This window comes from Cetorhinus maximus, chromosome 8, assembly GCF_964194155.1.
Source record: "Cetorhinus maximus chromosome 8, sCetMax3.hap1.1, whole genome shotgun sequence".
NCBI classification, from domain to species: domain Eukaryota; kingdom Metazoa; phylum Chordata; class Chondrichthyes; order Lamniformes; family Cetorhinidae; genus Cetorhinus; species Cetorhinus maximus.
This window is the reverse complement of record NC_135886.1, coordinates 30276537-30297776: the sequence shown is the minus strand read 5'-3', so window position 1 is coordinate 30297776 and position 21240 is coordinate 30276537. Positions and strand designations below refer to the sequence as shown.

At 39.7% G+C, this 21240-nt stretch overlaps 2 protein-coding genes across 2 annotated transcripts in view; both read left to right on the top strand.

Moving 5' to 3' along the window:
- Positions 1 to 18923, top strand: part of LOC144683533 (leiomodin-1-like) — a 50171-nt gene extending 31248 nt beyond the window's left edge. Inside the window, exons 2-3 of the mRNA XM_078546620.1 lie at positions 4936 to 6339; positions 17918 to 18923. Coding sequence (XP_078402746.1) covers positions 4936 to 6339; positions 17918 to 17944 — 1431 coding nt within the window. The 3' untranslated portion in view covers positions 17945 to 18923. The remainder of the gene's footprint in view (positions 1 to 4935; positions 6340 to 17917) is intronic.
- The window catches only part of LOC144683536 (peptidase inhibitor 16-like), a 697419-nt gene that overhangs the window by 128884 nt on the left and 547295 nt on the right, over positions 1 to 21240 (top strand). The window lies entirely within an intron of this gene.

Here is a 21240-nt window from a genome sequence, read left to right as displayed (position 1 = left end):
CAAAGATATCACAAGGTAGACTGAAATTGAAAAAAATATATTTTTTAATTTATTCTTTCATGAGATATGGGCATCACTAGCAAGGCCAGCATTTGTTGCCCATCTCTAGTTGCCCTTGAATTGAATGGCTTGCTAGGCCTTTTCAGGAGGCAGTTAAAAGTCAACCGCATTACTGTAGATCTGGAGTCACACATAGGCCAGACCAGGTAAGGGTGGCAGATTTTCTTCCCTAAAGGATATTGGTGAACCAGATGGGGTTTTGCAACAATTGATAGTTTCATGGTGACCATTACTGAGGCTAACTTTCAATTCCAGAGTTATATTATTTGATTTGAAAAAAAAATCTACCAGCTGCCCTGTTGGGATTTGAACTCATAGCACCACGTCATTAACCTGGGCCTCCGGATTACCAGTCTCGTGACATTACAACTACACAACTATCGCCCTTTAGTAAATGCAGTTGAGATTGTTTTAGGATTTTTTTGAGTGACATTTAGTAAGAGAATGTTTTTCTGAAAGAAAGTATGACAGCACAAGATAGGAATGGGGAAAGAGAAAAAATGGGAATGTAGGGATGGATTCTTCTTTAGAAAACAAACTCAAGGATTTCAATAAGATGTTAAACATAAGATATTAATAATTTAACAAGGTCTATTCATGGAGTACATTAAAAAATAAAATGGGATGCTCTGTAACTTCTCCAGTCCAGAGTGCTTGGGACCAAGTCATTTCTGAATTTTGGATTTTTTTTCCTTTACTCTTTCATGGGATGTGGGTGTTACTGGCAAGGCCAGCCATTGTTGCCCATCCCTATTTGTCCTTGAATCCAGTGGCTTGCTAGGCCATTTCAGAAGGCAATTAAGAGTCAACCACATTACTGTGGGTCTAGAGGCACATGTAGGCCAGACCAGGTAAGGATGGCAGACTTCCTTCCCTAAAGGATATTAGTGAACCTGATGGGTTTTTACAACAATCAATAGTAGTACTCATGGTCACCATTACTGAGGCTAGCTTTATGTTCCAGATTTATTAATTGAATTTAAACTCCATTTGCTGCTAGGCTGGATTTGAACCTAAATCACCAGAGCATTATCCTGGGCCTCTTACCACCATACTAACATCCCCCCAGTTATGGAGTGCTTAACCACAGGTGTGTGAGCAGGAAAACACCGCAGATATAAATATTTATCTGAATGATAAAACAGTGATAAAACATAAAGCAGTAATAAAAATGATTTTACTTATCCAAATATTGTATCTTCTATGTTTTCTCTCCCAAAATACTGTACTAAAATGATGCTGATGACTTTGTGGGAACAGCTGATGTAAGTTGGGCAGCTCTTACATTGATGGTACTGCCAGTAAAATAACAAGGGGTAATTTAGCAATAGCAATTTCATTCGAGTTAGTTGGAAAGCCTTGAGTCACATCAGTTGCTGAGCATTCTGGATCTGTACATCTGAAAGGTTCTGAATGCTCTGAACCTGTAGTTTGCCAGTTTATTTGCCAAGATGGTGTCAGACTTGATACCCTGATGATCACCTGAGTTGAATTCTGCTGTGTTGATAGCTGAACATTCTGCAAGGCCAGTTGCTAGACAGTTTGTAGAGTTTGGCCTTGTACTGCAGTAGATTGGGTGGTTCACATGTCATGGTTATCTGAATGATCTCCTGCTGTATCAGAGACTGCAGCTGTTGTCCAATAGCCAGCTGCCCTTCTGCAGCTGACCCTGCTCTTGCGAGTTTTGCACGTCACTGGACCGGGCACGGTCTGTACCTTCTGCTTTGGAGACAGGCACAATGGAGGCCGGCTCTTCCTTGGTATTTTCTGAGCTGCATGTGTTGGTGAAGATGGACTGAGCACTGGCTGAGGAATTAATCAGGGAAGCACTGCAGGAGAGTGCCGGGGAGACGGGTGGTAATGCAGGTGGATATGCAAGCAGCAGCAGGAGGAGAAGGCGCTGGAGATGGTACTTGATTCCCATTTGAGACCCCATCATCTGAAGGCCAGACAACCTGAATGGATCCTCTCCAGTGCTCGCCACTATGCTGCTTATGGGCACGGCAAAATCACGCCAACGTCTATAAAAATAGGAAAGGTAGTGACCATCTGAGTCTGAGCACTCATTCCTGTAGCAGGATGGACAGGCCAGGTCTAACCTGGAGGGGGCATTGCTAATTCCCTGAGTTGCTTGAGCCTGCTCAAAAACTTTCTGGACAACTGTTTTTTTAAACATAGATTTTTACACTGGAGAGGTTACAGTGTAATTTAAAAGGCTATAAAAATTAAAAGAAGCCTGCACATTTAATTAAAATTTAACTGTGCTGTTTAATTGTTGTGTAGAACTAAACAGTGATGCCATTAAAACATTTTAAATTATTTTTCAGCTCGGAAGAAGTACTGAACTTTTTAAGAGCTTACATCATAATTTGTTCTTAACCTTCAGTTATGTTTCAGTTATATTTGCATTAAATGCACACAAAGTGCCAAAACCTAAAGCCATCTTTTCAGATTCAATAGATACATCTGTGGCATCCTTTTAAAATCCTGGTGTAGTTGTATATGCCGTTGGACAGAAATGATGGAGAATCATTTTATTCAGAGGTCACTAATCCTATGTTGTTGTTTATTTGGGGCTTGTTTTAAATCTGTAGTTAGCAGCATTCAGGCATTGTGTATTTTTGTCAGCTTTGCCTTTGTGTTAGCACGTTTGCCTCTGAAACTAAAGATGGGTGGGGTCAAATCCCACAAGGAGAGAAAAGAGAGAGGTGTGAGTGTTCATAATGTCTTCTATGGAGATGAGGAAAGGACAACATTCGTGGATACGGAGACTATGACACAAGTACAAAAGTGCAATAGGCTGATGGTGAGTGTGAGTGTTGGCTGTTAAGATGAGGATGTGGGGTGCCCTGGAGAGAGGGGAATGAGTGGAGCTGCAAGATGTGTTGTTCTGAGGAGTGTGAATGCTGGGCAAGGCAGAGTGTGCACCTTGGCACCTGAAAGTGTTCTGTCACTCACCTTTCCTACCCTCCTGAAATCCTGGAAGTCCTCAGTGCACTACCTCCAAGTTGGAGTGATCACATTTTTGCTGCTGACTTCGTCAACCACTTCCATCCATGCCTGCTTGATTGGAGACACTGACCTCATGTCCTTGTGAATGCTCACCTCACTGCGACCCCTCAGATCCTGCAGCAGGACCTCCAGGTAAGAGTGAGAGACCTGGGAGCAGCCTTCCCAGGTTTCCCCTCCATTCCTGTGGGTGGCTGCAGCCTCAAAAATCCAAGTGCAGATGAACCATTGTAACCCATGCCATGGTCCCTTTAATTAGAAATCTTTCCATTGACATATCCAACATGCCACCCTGCCCACATTCCCTGATTAGCTGGGGAACGCGGAGGCAGGATACGAATGCCGTGGCTCAGTCAAAGAACCTTGGCAAAGCCCACTCCTTCACCATTCAGGTTCCCAACCTGCAAATGGTCCTGTCATTTGGCCAGGGACTAAGTTGGGAAATTCTATTCAAAACTGCAACCAACTGAGCCAAGCCAATATTTGAATGAGCACTGATTAAGATCAGATTTCCATTGACCACAGAACAATAATGACACTATTACTAATATTTGCAACCATCTGCTATGTTAAAGGGGCTATATAAATGCAGGTTGTTGTTGATGTTACAAGCCTATTCATTCCCTGTTGTAAAGAATGGCTGACTCTGGTGGAGCCTGATTTTAACCCTATTTGCCCAGCAGGAATGGGGTGCTGGGTAAGCTGTTAAAATCAGGTGAATCTGCTTATTATCCCCATTCCAGCTGGTCCTGATTTTAACCTGAAAAATATATTTAAATTGGTAGATTAGTGAACCAGATGGGTTTTTACGACATTCAACAATGGTTTCATGGTCATCGCCAAACTTTTAATTCCAAAATGTTATTGAATTCAAATTTCACCATCTGCCATGGTGGGATTCAAACTCGGGTCTCTAGAACACTACCCTGGATCTCTGGTCCAGTGACAATACCACTATGCTATTGCCTCCCCCATCTGCTATGTTAAAGGGGCTATATAAGTAAAGTAAACATGGTGATTGTGTAAATCCTAGCAGTAAGGAAAATGGTCTTAGTAGTTGACGTGAAGAGAACAAGGAAGAGATGAGTGTGTGTTTGTGATGAGAATGAGAGGTGGTGTAATGTGGCTTTGTGTTTGGTGGTGAAGAAAGTGATGGAGGGTTGAGAGAGCTTGGAAGGGTTGGAGATTGAAAGATTTTTGCTACGTGTTCACTGGAGAGAGGGATAAATGAAGAGTAATACACTAGTGAGTTAATTGAAGCTGGTCCTGCACTGTGTCCAAATCCTGCACAATTGGAGCCGACAGTCTCTGGAATAGCTTTCCATCCTTGGTGAGCAGAGTATTTGGAAATCCTTCCTGACACTCCTGAGAGTGTCTTGTTATCCTCACCTCTTCAACTCCAGGAAGGCTTTAGAGAACTATAAAGCTTGCCTGTCAATAATTTCATAGATGATTCTTTTTCTAACACCTCAGAAAGAAAAGAATGAAACATCTACTCAAGAGGTACATTCCTGCTTTAATTAGGTATCTGGCATGCCCACCATTAATGGCTACAGGTCAGGTCAAGCAATTCAGCTGCAAGCTTAACATTGAGATTATACCAAAGCCCAGCAATTAAAATATTCTGGTCTGTTTTGGGCTGCAACTGTGAATTTTAAATTGAACTGAAAACTCAACTGTCCAAAACTGATCCATGGTCAAATCTGAGGCCAGAATATCATCTTTATTGTCAGAAAAACCATTCTAAATTTCATCAATTACTTTTTTGTCATTTTAAAGTAAAGAAAGTTTTAGTAAGCAGCAAAAGTTTAATAGCAATACTTATTAATTCCTTAATCTTTGACATATCCATTTCCTTTCCTTTAGGATGGACAAACCCCAGAAGAATTATGTAAACAATCCACATCTAATGAATTTGAAAATAAAGCAGTTAAGGAGCTGGATAATGAAAATATGAAAAAAAGTGAAGAAACTGCCAAAACGAAGGGGAAAAATGGAAAAAAGGAAAAATATGAGGACAGTGGAAAGATCAAAGACAGCAAGGGCAAAGAGAAAGAGGAAAGGCTGAAGAGCAAAGAAGTGAAAGGGAAAGATAAAGAGGAGAAAGAGAAGAGCAGGGAGCTGAAAGGAAAGGGAAAGGAAGAAAAGCTAATTAAACCCAAAGAAGAAACACCAAAGGAAACCATTAAAGAGGAAAAATACTCCAAAACAAAGAGTGAGACAAAAGACATTAAGAACAATGAAAACTGCTCCAGCTCTTCTGTGACAAACTCTAGCAAATGCTGTTCAACACAATGTAAAGATTCATCCAGCACGCAAAATCTGGAGGAGAAAAAACAGCCAAAAGCTTCAGAAACACAAGCAACAACTTCGACCATTTATGATGAGCCAATAGAGAAAGTAAGGAACAATGATCCCGAATTAACTGAAGTGAACTTAAATAATGCGGAGAGAATAACCAATGATATCTTAATACGTTTTGCTGATGCGCTGAAAGAAAATACTGTCGTGAAGACCTTTAGCTTTGCCAACACTCATGCTGATGACCACGTTGCTTTTGCTGTTGCTGGTGTGCTAAGGATAAACAAAAGCATAACAAACCTCAACCTGGAATCCAACTACATCTCTGGCAAAGGTGTCATTGCCATCATGAGAGCTTTGCAACAGAATAATTTCCTGACGGAGTTCAGATTCCACAATCAGCGTCATATATTTGGAGGACAAGTTGAGATGGATATTGCCAAACTTTTAAAGGAAAATACCACTCTTCTCAAGCTGGGCTACCATTTTGAGTTGGCAGGGCCACGTATGACTGTGACAAACTTACTAAGTAGGAACATGGATAAACAAAGACAAAAACGTTTACAGGAGCAAAGACAGGGCCAAGCAGGAGACAAAAAGCAAGGGCTTGAAGTTCCAAAGACCCCTGGCATGCAAAAATCACCCAAACCTTCTCCGCAATCTTCCCCAAGAAGTTCACCATGGTCATCCCCTAAACCAACCCCAAAGACAGCTGCAACTCATGCTCCACCTGCTCCTCCACCTCCTCCTCCCCCAGCCCTGCCTGAAAAAGCCAACTCTGTAACACAAAACCATAAATTACAAAGTAAGAGGACTGGAGAAGAACTTGAAGAGACCAAGAAGCTAAGAAATTCCTTGACACCTGTATCTGAAAGAAAGTTGGAAGATAGACCACCAGCTCAAGAACAAAATTCAAGAGATCAGCTTCTGGCTGCCATTCGAGGGAGCACTATGAAAAGTTTAAGGAAGGTACATAATTAGTTTCCTATGTTGCCTACTGGTAGATCTTACATTTGCATTTCTAGGAGGCAGTGTAAAATGATAAATGCATTGTCTGGATAGTATATATAAATATGGAACTTGAAAAGGTGACCCTTTCATTCATCAGAGCATGCAAATTGAAGTTTTATAAAGTATGAGATAAATGCAATGTTTTATACTATAAAGATTTTCTCAGAGGTTGTCTTGAGCAAATGTAATGCGCAAAGTTCTATGATTATTTTACAAATGGAGATTTTTTTTTCTATTCCTTTGCGGGATTTGGCGTTGTTGGCAAGACCAGCATTTGTTGCTTGTTCCTATTTGCCTTTGAGAGCAGATAAAAATCAATCACATTGCTGTGGATTTGGAGTCACACATGTAAGCCAGGCTAGGTAAGTATAGCAGATTTTCTTTCCTGAAGGGCATTAGTGAACCAAAAGGGTTTTTACACTAATCAATGATAGTTGCTTAGCCACCATTACTGAGATTAGCTTTCAACTCCAGAGTTAATAACTGAGTTTAAATTCCACCAGCTGCCAGGGTGGGATTATGCACCAATGCCCCCAAACGCTTTAGCCTGAGCTATGACAGTACCACTATGCCACCATTTCCCCAGTTAGCAGTCAACATCTAGGGACAGAGCTTCCCATTCGTGAATTTGAATTATAATTTGATAAATTTAAAATATTTGTAACCATGTAGAATAACAAGGGAGCAAATTTAGAGTCATATTTTGGTAGAACTTATAAAGCTTCTGAAAATTGATTCAATGTATTTATATCATGAATGATTTTGCTGTGAGAATAACAATGGCATTTTTATCGAGCTCCATAAATGCAAGAAGTGTCAGAGGAATGAGACGCACAAGACAATAAATATGCAGACAGGGGAGAGGAATAGAAAGAGGAGGGACAGAGAAGAGGATTTAGAGGATGGTTTTGAAAACAGGGAAGGAGGTGGCAAGAAAGAGGAAGCTGGTGGAGAATTACAGAAGGCAGGAGTGTGCTTGCTGAATGAGCAGCCATTGTATGTGCAGTAGGTGGAAGTGAGGCATAGTGAAGCTTGGAATCTTCATCTGAAGACATAAGGCAGAGGAAATCATTACAATAGATTGAGACATGGCCATGGAGAGGTTTGGAAATAAGGGTGAGAATTTTAAAGTTGGCTTGCTGGGGGACAGGGAGCTGGTGGAGCTCGAAGAGTTAGGCATGATGGGAGTGTGGGCTTAACGAAGGGTCTGCAGCATTCAAGCTTGTGAAAGGCTGTAATGAAGAAGCCAGCTAGAAAGAAGTCAAGCCTTTGAGTAATGAAGGCATTGGCTAGACAGAGTTTTAGAGGCAGAAGGGGAAAGCTGGGGGCAGAAACAGGCCATAACAATGGGAAGAAAGAGGTTTTCCATGGAATTACCTAGGATGTACAGCACAGAAACGGACAACTGGTCCACACTGGTGTTTGTGCTCTACACGAGCCTCATGGGTAAAGGTTTTATTAAATGAGCAGATATGGAGGAGGAAGCTGAGCTTGAGATAAAACAAGATATTAATCATCCACATGACCTGACAGCTTAAGATGGCAGTAGGGAGGATTGATAGACTCAAGGACAGAGGCTTGAAGGTGTTAACGGGAATGAGAAAAAGATAACCTCAGTTTAACTGACATTTAGCTGGGTGTCAGTATGGTTTATCTGAACCCTGATATGAAGAAAGTAATTTAAGAAACAACATTCTTGCAGTTCTTCCAATTAAACTTAACAAACAGAAAGAAGCGCATCAATGGACTGAAGTTTAGCATCTCTGACAGAGTGCTGCAAAAACATGGATATTATTTAATCTTCTACATATGGATAACCTGCCATTTTGGCTGATGGTTTAATAAACTTGTATAAATCTATATGCATTTGTCTCCAAATTTAAGCAGTTCCAATCCATTTTGTTTTTTCAGAAAAACCTTTGGATTTGCCATCAGTTATACAATGATATCTGTCATTGATATTTCTGAAGTGTCTTAAAAGAGTTTGTGCCCTAAGTAATGCCTAATACATTTCTAAATGAGGGAAACATTAGAATAACTAGAGCTTTTGCAACTATAGCTTTATCAATCAAGTTATAAAAATAAAACTAACAATGACCTGCATTTATATGGCACCCTTAATGTAGAAAATATTCTGAAGGCACTTCACAAAATTCCATTAACTTCACATTACTCACGGTTAAATTGGAAGATTATTTACAATATATATTAGTGACTTGGATGAGGGAAATGAATGTACTATCGCCAAGTTTGCGAATGACACAAAAATAGATGGGAAGGCAAGTGGTAAGGATGACACAAAGAGTCTACAGAGGGATATAGACAGGTTAAGAGAGTAGGCAAAAACTTGGCAGATGGAATATAATGTGGGAAAATGTGAGGTTATACACTTTGGCAAGAAGAAAAGAAGAGCTGAATATTATTTAAATGGAGAAAGGCTGCAGAAAGCTGCAGCACAAAGGAATTTGGGAGTCCTTGTGCATGAATCCCAAAAGACTAGCATATAAGTTCAACAGGTAATAGGGAGGGCAAATGGAATGTTGGCTTTTATTTCAAAGGGAACGGAGTGTAAAAATAGGAAAGTCTTGCTAAAACTATACAAGGCACTAGTTAGACAACACCTAGAATATTGTGAACAGCTTTGGTTCCCTTATCTTAGGAAAGAGGTACTGGCATTGGAAGCAGTCCAGAGAAGGTTCATTAGGTTGATCCTGGGTAAGGAGGGATTTTCTTATGAGGAGAGTTTGAGTTGGTTGGGCCTGTACTCATTGGAGTATAGAAGAATGAGAGGCAACCTTATTGAAACATAGAATATTCTTCGGGGGCTTGACAGGGTAGATGCTGAGAGGTTGTTTTCCCTAGTGGAATAGTCTAGGACCAGAGAGCATAATCTCAGAGTAAGGGGTCTCCCATTGAAAACAAAGATGAGGAGGAATTTCTTCTCTCAGAGGGTAGTCAATCTGTGGAATTCTTTACCACAGAGGGCTGTAGAGGCTGGGTCGGTAAGTATATTCAAGGCTGAGATAGACGGATTTTTAATCAGTAAAGGAATCAAGGGTTATGGAGACACGGCTGGAAGGTGGAGTCGAGGATTATCAGATCAGCCATGATCTCATTGAATGGCGGAGTAGACTCAATGGGCCAAATGGCCTACTTCTGCTCCTACATCTTATGGTCTTATGGCCTTAAGATGCATTGCTTTACAACAGAATCATTTCTATTATGAAACACACAAAGTATTCTTTAAAAATAAAGGGAATGGTTGTGCCTTGATAGCCTTTTCTGATTGAATGAAACATGTTGCCTGAAGGATAACTGGCTGTTAAGGTGGAGTTGCATTTAGATGGTTCTTGCATTTAAGGCCACAGAATATATTCATTGTGGGAATATACTCTAAGTAGGGCCATTATGAGTTCTAATTGTAGCTGCAGAGAAGAGTTTGGAAGCTAACTGTTGTTGCTGAATAATCGATTGTGATTTGCCGTTTCATGATTATGACATTTGATCCACCCACACATAATGTTAACATACGTTCTAAAGTAATCCTTTCATGTTTAATGGTTACAATAAGTACACTGACCGCAAAATTCCTTGGCTTGGGAAGATAAAACAAAGACATAAGATGGTTAGGGGGAGTAGCATTTGAAGCCTGACTTAGTTCTCCCCTTTCTGCCAACAGTCAAAAATTCCTGCATGAAGCAGGAATACTTACAATACGAGTGTGGAAGAGGAGTCTTAATGCTGATGTCCCCATAGGAATTTCTCACAGAATGATTGATTGTCATTTGGAATGTAGCAACAGAAAATCTCACCCCATGTTTCTCAAAAACTCCACTGCCACCACACTTTAGAAAGGGTGTGACGGTCCTTGAGAGGATGCAGAGCTTTACCAGAATAGTTCCAGGGATAGGGGACTTTAGCTACAAGGTTCAATTGGGGAATCTGGGGTTATTCCCCTTGGAGCAAAGGAGATTGAGGGGAGTTTTGATAGAGCATTATGAAAGGTTTGGATAAGATAGACAAGGAAAAACTGGTCCCATTAGTTAATGGTACATAGAGTAGGGGACACAGATTTAAGCTTTTGGGAAAGAGATATAGGGGGAATGTGAGAAAAAACGTTTTAAGCAGCAGGCGGCAATGTCCTGGAAATCATTGTCCACCAGATTGGTGGAAGCAAAGGTGACTAATGATTTCAAAAGTGAATTGGATGGGCACTTGAAGAAAATAAACTTCCAAGGCTACAGGTTTAGACGAGGGGAAATTGGACTGACTGGAATGCTCTATGGTGAGCCAACTTAGAATTGATGGGTCAATTGGCCTTCTTCTGTAATGTAAATAATTCTGCGTCTCTATGATTTACTTAGATTTTGAAGCCATTGTGAATTTAAAAAGAAATTAAAATGAAAATGGTTTTCATTTGCATGATCTGGGTATCAAATCCAATCAAAGGTAATGTTTTCTGACACCATTAAAGCACGTTTTAAAGTTGGACAACATTGCATGAATTAAATATTTTAAAAATTGTCTCGGGTCTTTAGTAACCTCCAGCTAGTAGCCTGCAGCTGCATGGAGAAAATAAAGTGGATGGCCAAGAAAGATAATGAGGAAGTGTGGCTGATGATACACAAAGAACATAATGTTATTGATGTTATAAAAATAAGGCAAATGAAATGGATTGGCCAACTGCTGGGAGGGATTGGGATGTTTGTTGAATGAGGTGTTAGAAGGACAGATAGAAGTAAAAAAGAACATAGGAGAAGGAAATAATATTGTTTCTAGAGCAACTGAAGAATGAGAGGTTGTTTTGGAGAACTCAAGAGAGAAAAACAAAACATTGATTTGGAGAAGAATTAAGCCAGAGTCTGCCTTAGACAGACCACTGGTGAAAAAACCTCTGTTAAAATCTCTTCCATGTCTTTTTGCATAGCTCCAGATCTAATATTCCAACCCCTTGCACTTCTACTTTCTTTAACTTGGAAATATGGCATAGTCCATCAAGGTCCCAAAACATAATTATTGCTACTAAATACAAAGTGAGGGAGAGAAGCGGAGTTAACTTATTTGTTGCAGGTCAACTGCAAGAAAAATGTTTGAATGGAACATGATCTCTGTCTTTTTTGACTTGCCAAAAGCATTGAACATAGTTAGCTAACCTGGATTGTGAAAACTGTCATCGTAATATCAGATGTCTGGACAATCAAAATGATGTTTGGTTGTTTGGCAACTACATGATGGTATGCTTGAAAAATGTGTGTGGATGATGCCCTTTCTGAACCACTTAACATCTCCAGTGGGTCAAGCAGTGTTGCTTTCTTGCATCATGCCTTTTTGAGCTCTATTTTAAAACAAATAATTGATAATGCCACAAAATGTTATTTTTATATGTCACAAACCTGAGACAATTCCTTTTCTCCTTGAGCATCAGAGAAAATTTCATTTTCAATCATGTTTTTGCTGCTGACAATGTATTTTAAGCAGACCCCAATGAGGATCTGTAGGATAAACTCTATAAGGTAAATCCTGTGCTCCCGATGATGAGCCACTTATGAAAGAAGAGCAGATCAAAGTTAGGACTACAACATTCTAGAACCAAGAAAGATCAAAATGTTTTAGCAGACAGGGAGAAAAAGTTTGGGAGCAGCCCAACATCATGCATTTGTTATCTTAATTCTCCTTTATGGTTGTGAAACTTGTCATATTATCATTACTACATCAAGTACAGCAACAAATTTCATCTGCGCCTCCTTTCATCCATCATGGATACCATATGGCAAGATCATGTTACTATTACAAGGTACTGAAATGTGGAAAATCAAACATTATTGTGATAATGCCAGTAAAAGCACACATCTGATAGAGTGTATATTACATTGATTGGGAACTGTACTTCTACACAAAGTATTTGGAAATGAACTGTATTAACAGAAACAGGCCAAGCATCTTTTACCAGGTGGCCTCTGTATGAATGCTTGGCTGAGCTCCAAGACTCACAAATGGACTCAGCCTGATGGGGGGTTGTTTAAACAGCTTGAAAGGGTATGCTGACTTTATTTGATTGACATTTTATGAGCTTGTAATAATTTTACCTTTCTTAGAAGTGGTTTTTCAAGGCCTGTGTGTTTATTTGGACAATATTAAGAGGTGTTAAATTGATTAAATGTTCATCCAATGGGACTTTCACTGGCTGTATTTGATTGACAATTTTATGAGAACGTAAGAGAGGTAATGTTTTTAAAGGGAATATTGAATGCCTGATAGTTGTTTTTCCATGAGCATTGCAAAGTCTTGCCAGTGTTATATGGCTCATTGGTTTTGTGCCTTGTGAATACCAAAGAGTGATTCAAAGCTTAGTAGATGTTGGGAAAGTAAATCAATGTGAAAATAAAACTGCAGAATCACTTACGTAGATTCATATCTGATTCTCCATATTGTAGGATGCAAAAGAAAACTTTATCCACTGGATAATGACTCCAATGCATCTGAGCCCTTACAGTGTGCTAGTCAATTTAATGGTATCTTACTTTTAAGGACAGAGCCCTAAGCTCAATCACTGGATTGAAAACTTACTTAAATAATCATACAGAATCACAGAATCTTAACGGCACAGAAGGAGGCCATTCGGCCCATCTTGTCTGCACCAGCTCTCCAAATGAGCATTATGACCTAGTGCCATTGCCCTGCCTTTTCCCCGTACCCCTGCAAATTGTTTCTATTCAAATAATAATCTAATGCCCTCTTGAATGCCTCGATTGAACCTGCCTCCACCACGCTTCCAGGCAATGCATTCCAGACCCGAACCACTCGTTGTGTGAAAAAGTTTTTTCTCACATCACATTTGCCTCTTTTGCAAATCACTTTAAATCTGTGCCCTCTCGTATTTGATCCTTTTACGAGTGGGAACAGCTTCTCCCTATCTACTCCTTCCTAGAATACAGTGCCCAGAGCTGTACACAATATTCCAGTTGAGGTTTAACGAGGGCCTTCTATAAATTCAACATAATCTCCCTGCTCTTGTACTCTATGCCCTTATCAATAAAGCCCAGGATATTATATGCTTTATTAACTGCTCTCTCCACCTGCCCTGCCACCTTCAATGATCTGTGCACATATACACCCAAGTATTTATGCTCCTGCACCCCCTTCAAAATTTCACCCTTTATTTTATATTGTCAGTCCATGCTCTTCCTACCAAAATGCATCACCTCACACTTCTCCACATTTAATTTCATCTGCCACCTATCTGCCCACTCCACCAACTTGTCTTTGTCCTCTTGAAGTTCCACACCATCCTCCTTGCAGTTTACAACACTCCTAAGCTTCGTATCACCCACAAGCTTTGAAATTGCCCCCTGCACACCAAGATCTAGATCGTTAATATAGATTAGGAAAAGCAAGGGTCCCAATACCAATCCTTGGCGAACCCCACTATAAACCTTCCTCCAGCCTGAGAAACATCCATTGACCATTACTCTCTGTTTCCTATTTTTCAGCCAATTTTGTATCCACGTTGTTATTGTCCCTTTTATTCCATGAGCAATAACTTTTCTCAAAAGTCAGCTATGTGGCACTGTGTCAAATGCCTTTTCAAACCATGTACACCACATCAACAGCATTATCTTCGTCGACCTTTTCTGTTACCTCTTTAAAAAAACTCCAGCAAGTTAGTTATACACAATTTCCCCTTCAGAAATCCATGCTGGCTCTTCCTTATCAACCCATATTTTTCCATGTGACTACTAATTCTATCCCAAATAATTGTTTCTAGAATCTTGCCCATCACTGAAGTTAAACTGACTGGTCTATAATTGCTGAGCTTATCCTTACAACCTTTTTTGAACAAGGGCATAATGTTTGCAATTCTCCAGTCCTCTAGCACCTCCCCTGAGTCTAAGGAAGACTAAAAGATAATGGCCAGTACCCCTGCAATTTCTACTCTCACTTCCTTCAATATCGTTGGATGCATCTCATCTGGTCCCAGTACCTTGTCAACTTTAAGTACCAACAGTCTATTCAACACTTCCTCCTTATCAATTTTGAACCTTTCTAGTTTTTTTTTTTATTTGTTCATGGGATGTGGGCATTTATTGCTTTTCCCTTATGCAGAGGGCATTTAAGAGTCAACCACATTGCTGCAGGTTTGGAGTCACATGTAGGCCAGACCAGATAAGGACAGCAGATTTCCTCCCCTAGGGTGTTAGTGAACCAGATGGGTTTTTACAACAATCAACAATGGTTTCATCAGGCTCCAGAGTTTTATTGAATTCAAATTCCACCATCTGCCATGGCAGGATTTGAACCTGGATCCCCAGAGCATTACCCTGGATCACCAGTACAAGTGACAATACCACTATGCCACCACCTCCCCATAGTAACAGAGTTTCCTCATTTGTCACCATGGCCTGGGTAGCATCTACTCCTTGGTAAAGATGCATGCAAAGCATTCATTTAATATCTCAGCCATGACTCCTTTGTGCATGTGTAAATTCCCTTTTAGGTCCCTAATCTGCCCTACTCCTCCTTTTACCACCTCCTTACTACTTATATGCCTATAGAAGACTTTGGGACTAACCTTTATTTTGGCTGTCAGTCTTTTCTCATAATCCCTCTTCACTTCTCTAATATGCTTTGTCACCTCCCCTCTGCACCTTCTATATTCCTCTCAGTTCTCAATTGTATTTTCAACCTGACACCTGTCATACACCATTACGTTGTGACAGTTGAAGTTAGCAAGAGCTTTTAAGTTTACTTGTCAAAAGGTTCCCAACTCCACAGCAGGCTTCCCCCAAGGTTCATGAACTGACTTAGCTGGCATGGAACCCACCTGCCTCCACGAAAATAGCAATGACGTGGAAAATTGAATTTGGAGCAGGCATTTAAATAGTGAACCCAGTGTCACTTTAAGTGAGCATCGGGTGGTGACCTGCCACATTTCCCGACCCAGGGAAAATGGCGGGCAGCAGAAATCAGCGGGCAAGTATAAAAATGTAGATCTGCATGCCTCCCATTTTGTCCTCCTGACACAAGTTTACTCAGCATCAGGACAGAAAATTCAGCCCGAAGTCTTTGGTCCTTTCAATGTTTAACTAAAAGAAATTGTGTCTCATCAAAGGCTAGATTCCAGAGAAGTACTATGACAACACAGAAGCAATGACGGGATTGCGTGGGGTGGTGAAGACATCGGCCTGGATTTTTCCTATGGCGGGCGGGCTGAGTGGGGGCAGGCACCAATTAAGGCCTGCCCAGCGTAATATGCATGTGCGTGAAAGAGCGCTTCAATCTCCCTGAGGCATGGAGCTGCCTCAGGGAGATTGAATGGATATGAAAATAATTGAAGAATTGGTTTAAAAATTTATTGAATCATGTCCCCTCATGTGACCGTGTCACGTGAGTTGGGACATGTTTGTAAAGGTGGAAAATTTTATTTATTTATTTTACAAAAGCTTCAGGAAACCTTATCCGGCCCATGGCTAAGGTTTTCTGAAAAACGTGAAGGCCACTTGGGCTTTTTGCCTGCCCGCCAACCTTAACGTTGGACAGGCAGTGTTCTTAACTACTTTAATTAATTTGTCAATGGCTTTAATAGGCCCTTAACATTTCGGCGGGCATGCAGCTGATTCCGGCGCAAGTCTGCTGAACAAAATATCGCAATGACGTCAGGACACACACCCGATATCATCGTGTGTCATTTTACGTGCTGGCGCGTCGGGCCTAAAGATTCTGCCCATAGAGCTGGGAATGAAGGCTCAACATGGAAAGATTTCCTAGGGTAGGCAGAAGTAGCAATTTTAGGACACATTACCAGAAGATATTTATGTCTGATCAAAATGACATCCAATCTACAACACAGAATAAATAACTTTGAAGTTAAGTACTGTAAACAGCAGCAAAATTAAGAATTTGTTTTAGGAGCATCATCAATGACAACAGCAGCAACAATCAAGAAAGCCCGATCCCCTTTGATTGAACTGCACAGGCATGAATATGGTCAGTCAATAGATTTCAGTTGGCCATCCAAGTGATTATAAGGAGCACAATTATCTAGAAATTATAAGATTAGCTGGCAAAAAAAACTATTACAAACCATATTAGACATGAATGGTAATTTTTCTTAATTACAAAACTATTTTAAGACTTTCTACTTGATCATATTGAGTTCTCTCACAAAGAAACTGATATGTTATCATTGCACATATTAGCCATAAAAAGTAAAGAAGTAATGGTAAAAAAGTGGGAGTGGGCATTCTGATTGTCCTGCTTCAATTTCCTGCTTGCATCCCAGGGGCACTCGTTTACCCCAAGAAACGGGCATTGAAACTTGTACTGCATACTTCAGATAGAGGATTTAAGGAGACTCCAACGCTCAAGAGAGCTAAACAGATTGAGTTCCATAATTGTAAATTCTTCAGTGAGCATACTACCTTGTAACAACTGCTTCAAGCAACTGGCTGTGGATATCTATCAGTACATTAATGTATGGCAAAAAGAATAGACTGAAAACAGGATGAAATTGCCCTATCAATTTCAGCATATTTATTATAAAATTATAAAAAATTATAAAAAGTAACCAATATACAAGAATAATTTCAAGAGACTGGCCTCTTTTGGATTTAGATACTGAAGTAAGCTATTTGAAATTTACACTCATGATTTATCGCACCACCTTAACCCCCTCAGTGCGATTACTGACTATACCCACTCATAGATATGCTTTATTGCCCACATAAGTAGAATTATTGGCTAGGATTTTTCTGGCACGGGTAAGTCCTGTCATTGGGACCAAATGCAGGCCCTGAGCCCGTGTGGGCAGCAGCGGGTCCACAGTGACAGTCTTCCCAATGGCGGCTTCTATTGTGGATACAGGTTGGTCCTCCACACTGCTGGCCCAATGAAAGAGCTGACAGCTTAGTAGCTCTACTGAGAAAGGTGGCTGCTGCTGAGGTAGCAAGGAGAACAAGAGGGCATTTCCATTCTGAGGCATCCTCACAGAGATTTGAAAAAAAAAGTCCTCTGCTGGGGCAAGGCAGGCAGGCCCCAGCAGTTAGAGGGATAACCCATCCAGCGGTGGCATTGGGACTGCAGGGGCAGCCTTTGCTGGTGGGGACTCTGTCCTTGGGCCATGGAGCCTCTTAATGCAATGACCCCCACCAATGAGTAGCTGTTGAGCCATTACTTGCCTAAATTAAATTGTCACTGCCATTTCTGCTGCTGGTAAAATGGCTCAGTGGCAGGACTGTGTCAGGGACCCCTCCCGACGCAGCTCCCCAGCATCTTACCAGCCTCTGCCCCACCTCCTGCCCAATATCTGAGGGTGGGGGGCCAGTAAAATCTCACCCGTTATTTTTGGCTTTCTAATCATATTACAGAGATATACATCTGCCCAGTTTCCACTTCAGTACATTTGTCCTTGCAATCCTGGCAGATAAATTCAGCAGTACGTGTTTTTAACCGTAAACCTTTATTACCTGTAACGTTCAAATTGATTTAATACAATTATTTGAAAAGTGTTTCTAATACAAGTATTTTTTACTGGTTTTAGGTTGAAGTTCCAAAGTTACTACAGTAAGAAGATGTGCCATTGCGTGCTGTGGAGATGCCCCATTAATCCTTATATAAATCAAATTCACTATTGTAGCCAAAGCTTCATTGTTATTCTCATTCTGATCATTTGAAGGACTTATTGTTACATCATTGCTTGAGGCCCTGTGAAAAGATGGCATCATTTCTAAGAACTCCTTCAAGCATGCTTGATCTCTTATTTTCAATGTCTCACTACTTTTCCACTGTGTGTTCCACACTTCTGACAATTCTTGCAGGTAGCTCTGCTTTTTCTGTTATAACAGCTTTTCATTGGTAATTAGCTATTTTCTGATGTTTCCACCTCAATCCTTTGTTTACATTTTACCGCTATTTTCATTTCACATCTTTTGTAAAATACTTAAGTGAGTGTCAAGTTTTTGATAGAGATTTTCTCTTATGTCTCTCTTCTGCTACAACAACACTCACAAGATATGAGCATTTTTAACCCCCTTCCTTCCATACAACCTTTATGCCACTTGGTCAGCCCTCCTAATTTTTACGTGTCAGGTTACCTTTCTCCCCCTCGGAACAGTAGCCTGCCTGATGTCTTGTAATTCTCGACACACTGTAATCCTCAAGCTGGCCCTCCACGATCGGAGGGACGGACTTATAATGATGGTTAAAAAGCTTTATCAGTCTTCTCAGAAATGGGTCCTACAAGATAAAACTCCTATTATGTATTTCTCTTGAATCTTACATCGTTTTGTTTGCAATGACTATTTTTAGTGAAAAAATAAGAGCAATGTCTTAATCCTAAAGGAATTGTAAATATTTGTCTAGTTTGGTTTTCTGTGTAATATTTTAATATGTAATATGTGAACATTTGTAAATGTATGCTTCCTGCACACATGCTATCAAGAGATACACAGTGGCAATCATGTAACTTCCATTCCATGCCTGATGTATCATATATTAAAGACATCACTGAGAATACAATAAACAGCACAATAAAAAGGTTGCCAGTTCTTCTGACTAAAAGCATCATTTTTTTTCTTGTATGTCAAGTACATGTCTGGTTTTCTGTCTCACTCATTGCAGTGGCTACATCTATTCAAAACACAAAACTTACTTAAATAAATATCTGTGCTAATGTGAAATATGGAATATTCATTTATCTCTTGTTTATTTTTGTAAATATAAAGCCATATTTAATTTCACATGTAAAATGGACATTAACATAGGAAAAAAATATTTTAATTCACAAAATGAGGTTCTTAACTCAAGTTCAGAATCATACAAACATGAGAAAGTCCCTTTTAAGCATAGTAAGAGTGAATGAAACAATCAAACTGATAGGAATACAAGTAATAATTATCTTTCTTCTTGTGAATGATGCCAAATTTTAAAAAGTGAATTCAGTGATGAGAAAGTAATGCAGTTAGCAAATCCTGCATCATCCAAAGTACACACGGAATAAATATTGCTTAAATATCAAGTGTATCGTTTGTAGTATTAACATTACACGTGTTAACATTATAGAGTGTAAACTATATAAAGTCACAGCACTGGTTGTTACATCTCAGATGTAAATAGTCACTATAAATAGTTTCCATCATTAATGTGTTTATATTAAGTTATTGTACATTTCTGTCATTGTGGGCATGCATGTTTTCTTACCAGATTCAAATTTTCCATTAACCTGTTGTTTATACCACACTGTTGCGCTGGTGACATTTTAAACAGAAATTTTCATTCAGGTCTTGATATACAATAGCAAGATGCATGTTATCATTTATACTTTACATCTTTTTATTTAAAAAACCAAATCATAATTTTTTTCTCAATTAAACTCCACCATTTAATTAACTGCCCTATGATAAATGGGCAGCACAGAGAAGTTGAAGATGTAGAAGCATTACATCTATTTAAATATGAGTTACAGAGAAGATGCAGAGAAATGCACACAGCACAGTAAATATACATTATTACTGTCACATTTTGCATATTTGACCATGGAACAATTTGGTTGTAAAGTGCTTTGGGATGGCCTGAGGATGTGCAAGTCTCTATTTAAATGTAATCTCCTTTTATTCGCATTTACTTACATAACAACAATAGCTGCACTTCAAAAATAATCAGTTGGTTTTGAGCCACTTTGGGATGTCCTGAAAGCATTTTCTTTCTTGAATTACCTTTGCAGAGATTAAATGAGCCAGGCAGTGACTGACTGCTGTGCTTCATCAGATTATGGCATGCAACTTCTCTTAACAATGATATTTAATAGGCCAGGGAGCCTATTCCAATAAACAGAATGGTGATCCATACTTCTCAATTTACCTTGTGTACTGGAAATGTTTCAGTATGTATCATTGCAATGCTTCCCTGCAAAGGGTAGAAAAATATTTATCTTTTCTAAAAGTGATATGACTCAGTGGTGAGTAGGTTTGGCAGTTCCAGGTCCCCAGTGAAAACAAAATACAGACTACTCCATTGCAAAGCACTTTTGTGCTATCTGTTGGATAAGGTTATCTTGTAAATAGCTATTCCTGGTAATCTGTCTCACCCGGGATCCTATTTTCCGGGAAACTTAAATAACATTTGCTACATCTCTTGAAATATAATCATAGAGACAATGCTATCCAAAAATACCCCGTTACTGTAACATCAAAGCCCCAGTTTGCAGGAACAGAAACTAAGACTGATGCACCAGGGCCCCAGTTTCTTTAGCTGCATCATCAACAACTTCCTCTTGGTAACTTAGACAGATACAATGCATTAATGTGAGAGTTCAATTGTTGTTTGAGTGGTGCAATCTGTGCAGCACAATAAAACTGCAAATAGAATCAGGGCATTTTTCTGATTGAAAACTATCACAATTTATTCATTTTCAATGGGCCTTATCTTTGGTTGAAAACTACCTACTCATGCAGTTCTGACAGTGTAGGCCTCCCTTGTTGAATTCAACATCTAAAACGGGCAAAATCCTGCAATTTACCACATAACATGAAGCCATTTTATTTTGCTTTTTAAAAAAAGCTTCTAGCATTGTAGATTTTCTAAAACAGGCACAGGGTAAAAAAAGTAAAGAAATAATGCTAACCCTAATCATTGGTTAGGCTGCAGTTAGAATATTGTGTCCAGTTTTGGTAACCTTAAATTAGAAATAAGTTTTTTAATGGACAGGGTGCTGAATGATGATACTGGGAATGAGGATCTTTAAATATGTCCTCATTTCACAAGGACAGAGAAGCTTGAGCAGCGAATTGGTATCTAAAGGGCATAAATTTACCGTTATGAACAACTACTAATTCATCTATGCCCAGTTTGGGCTCAGCCATATCC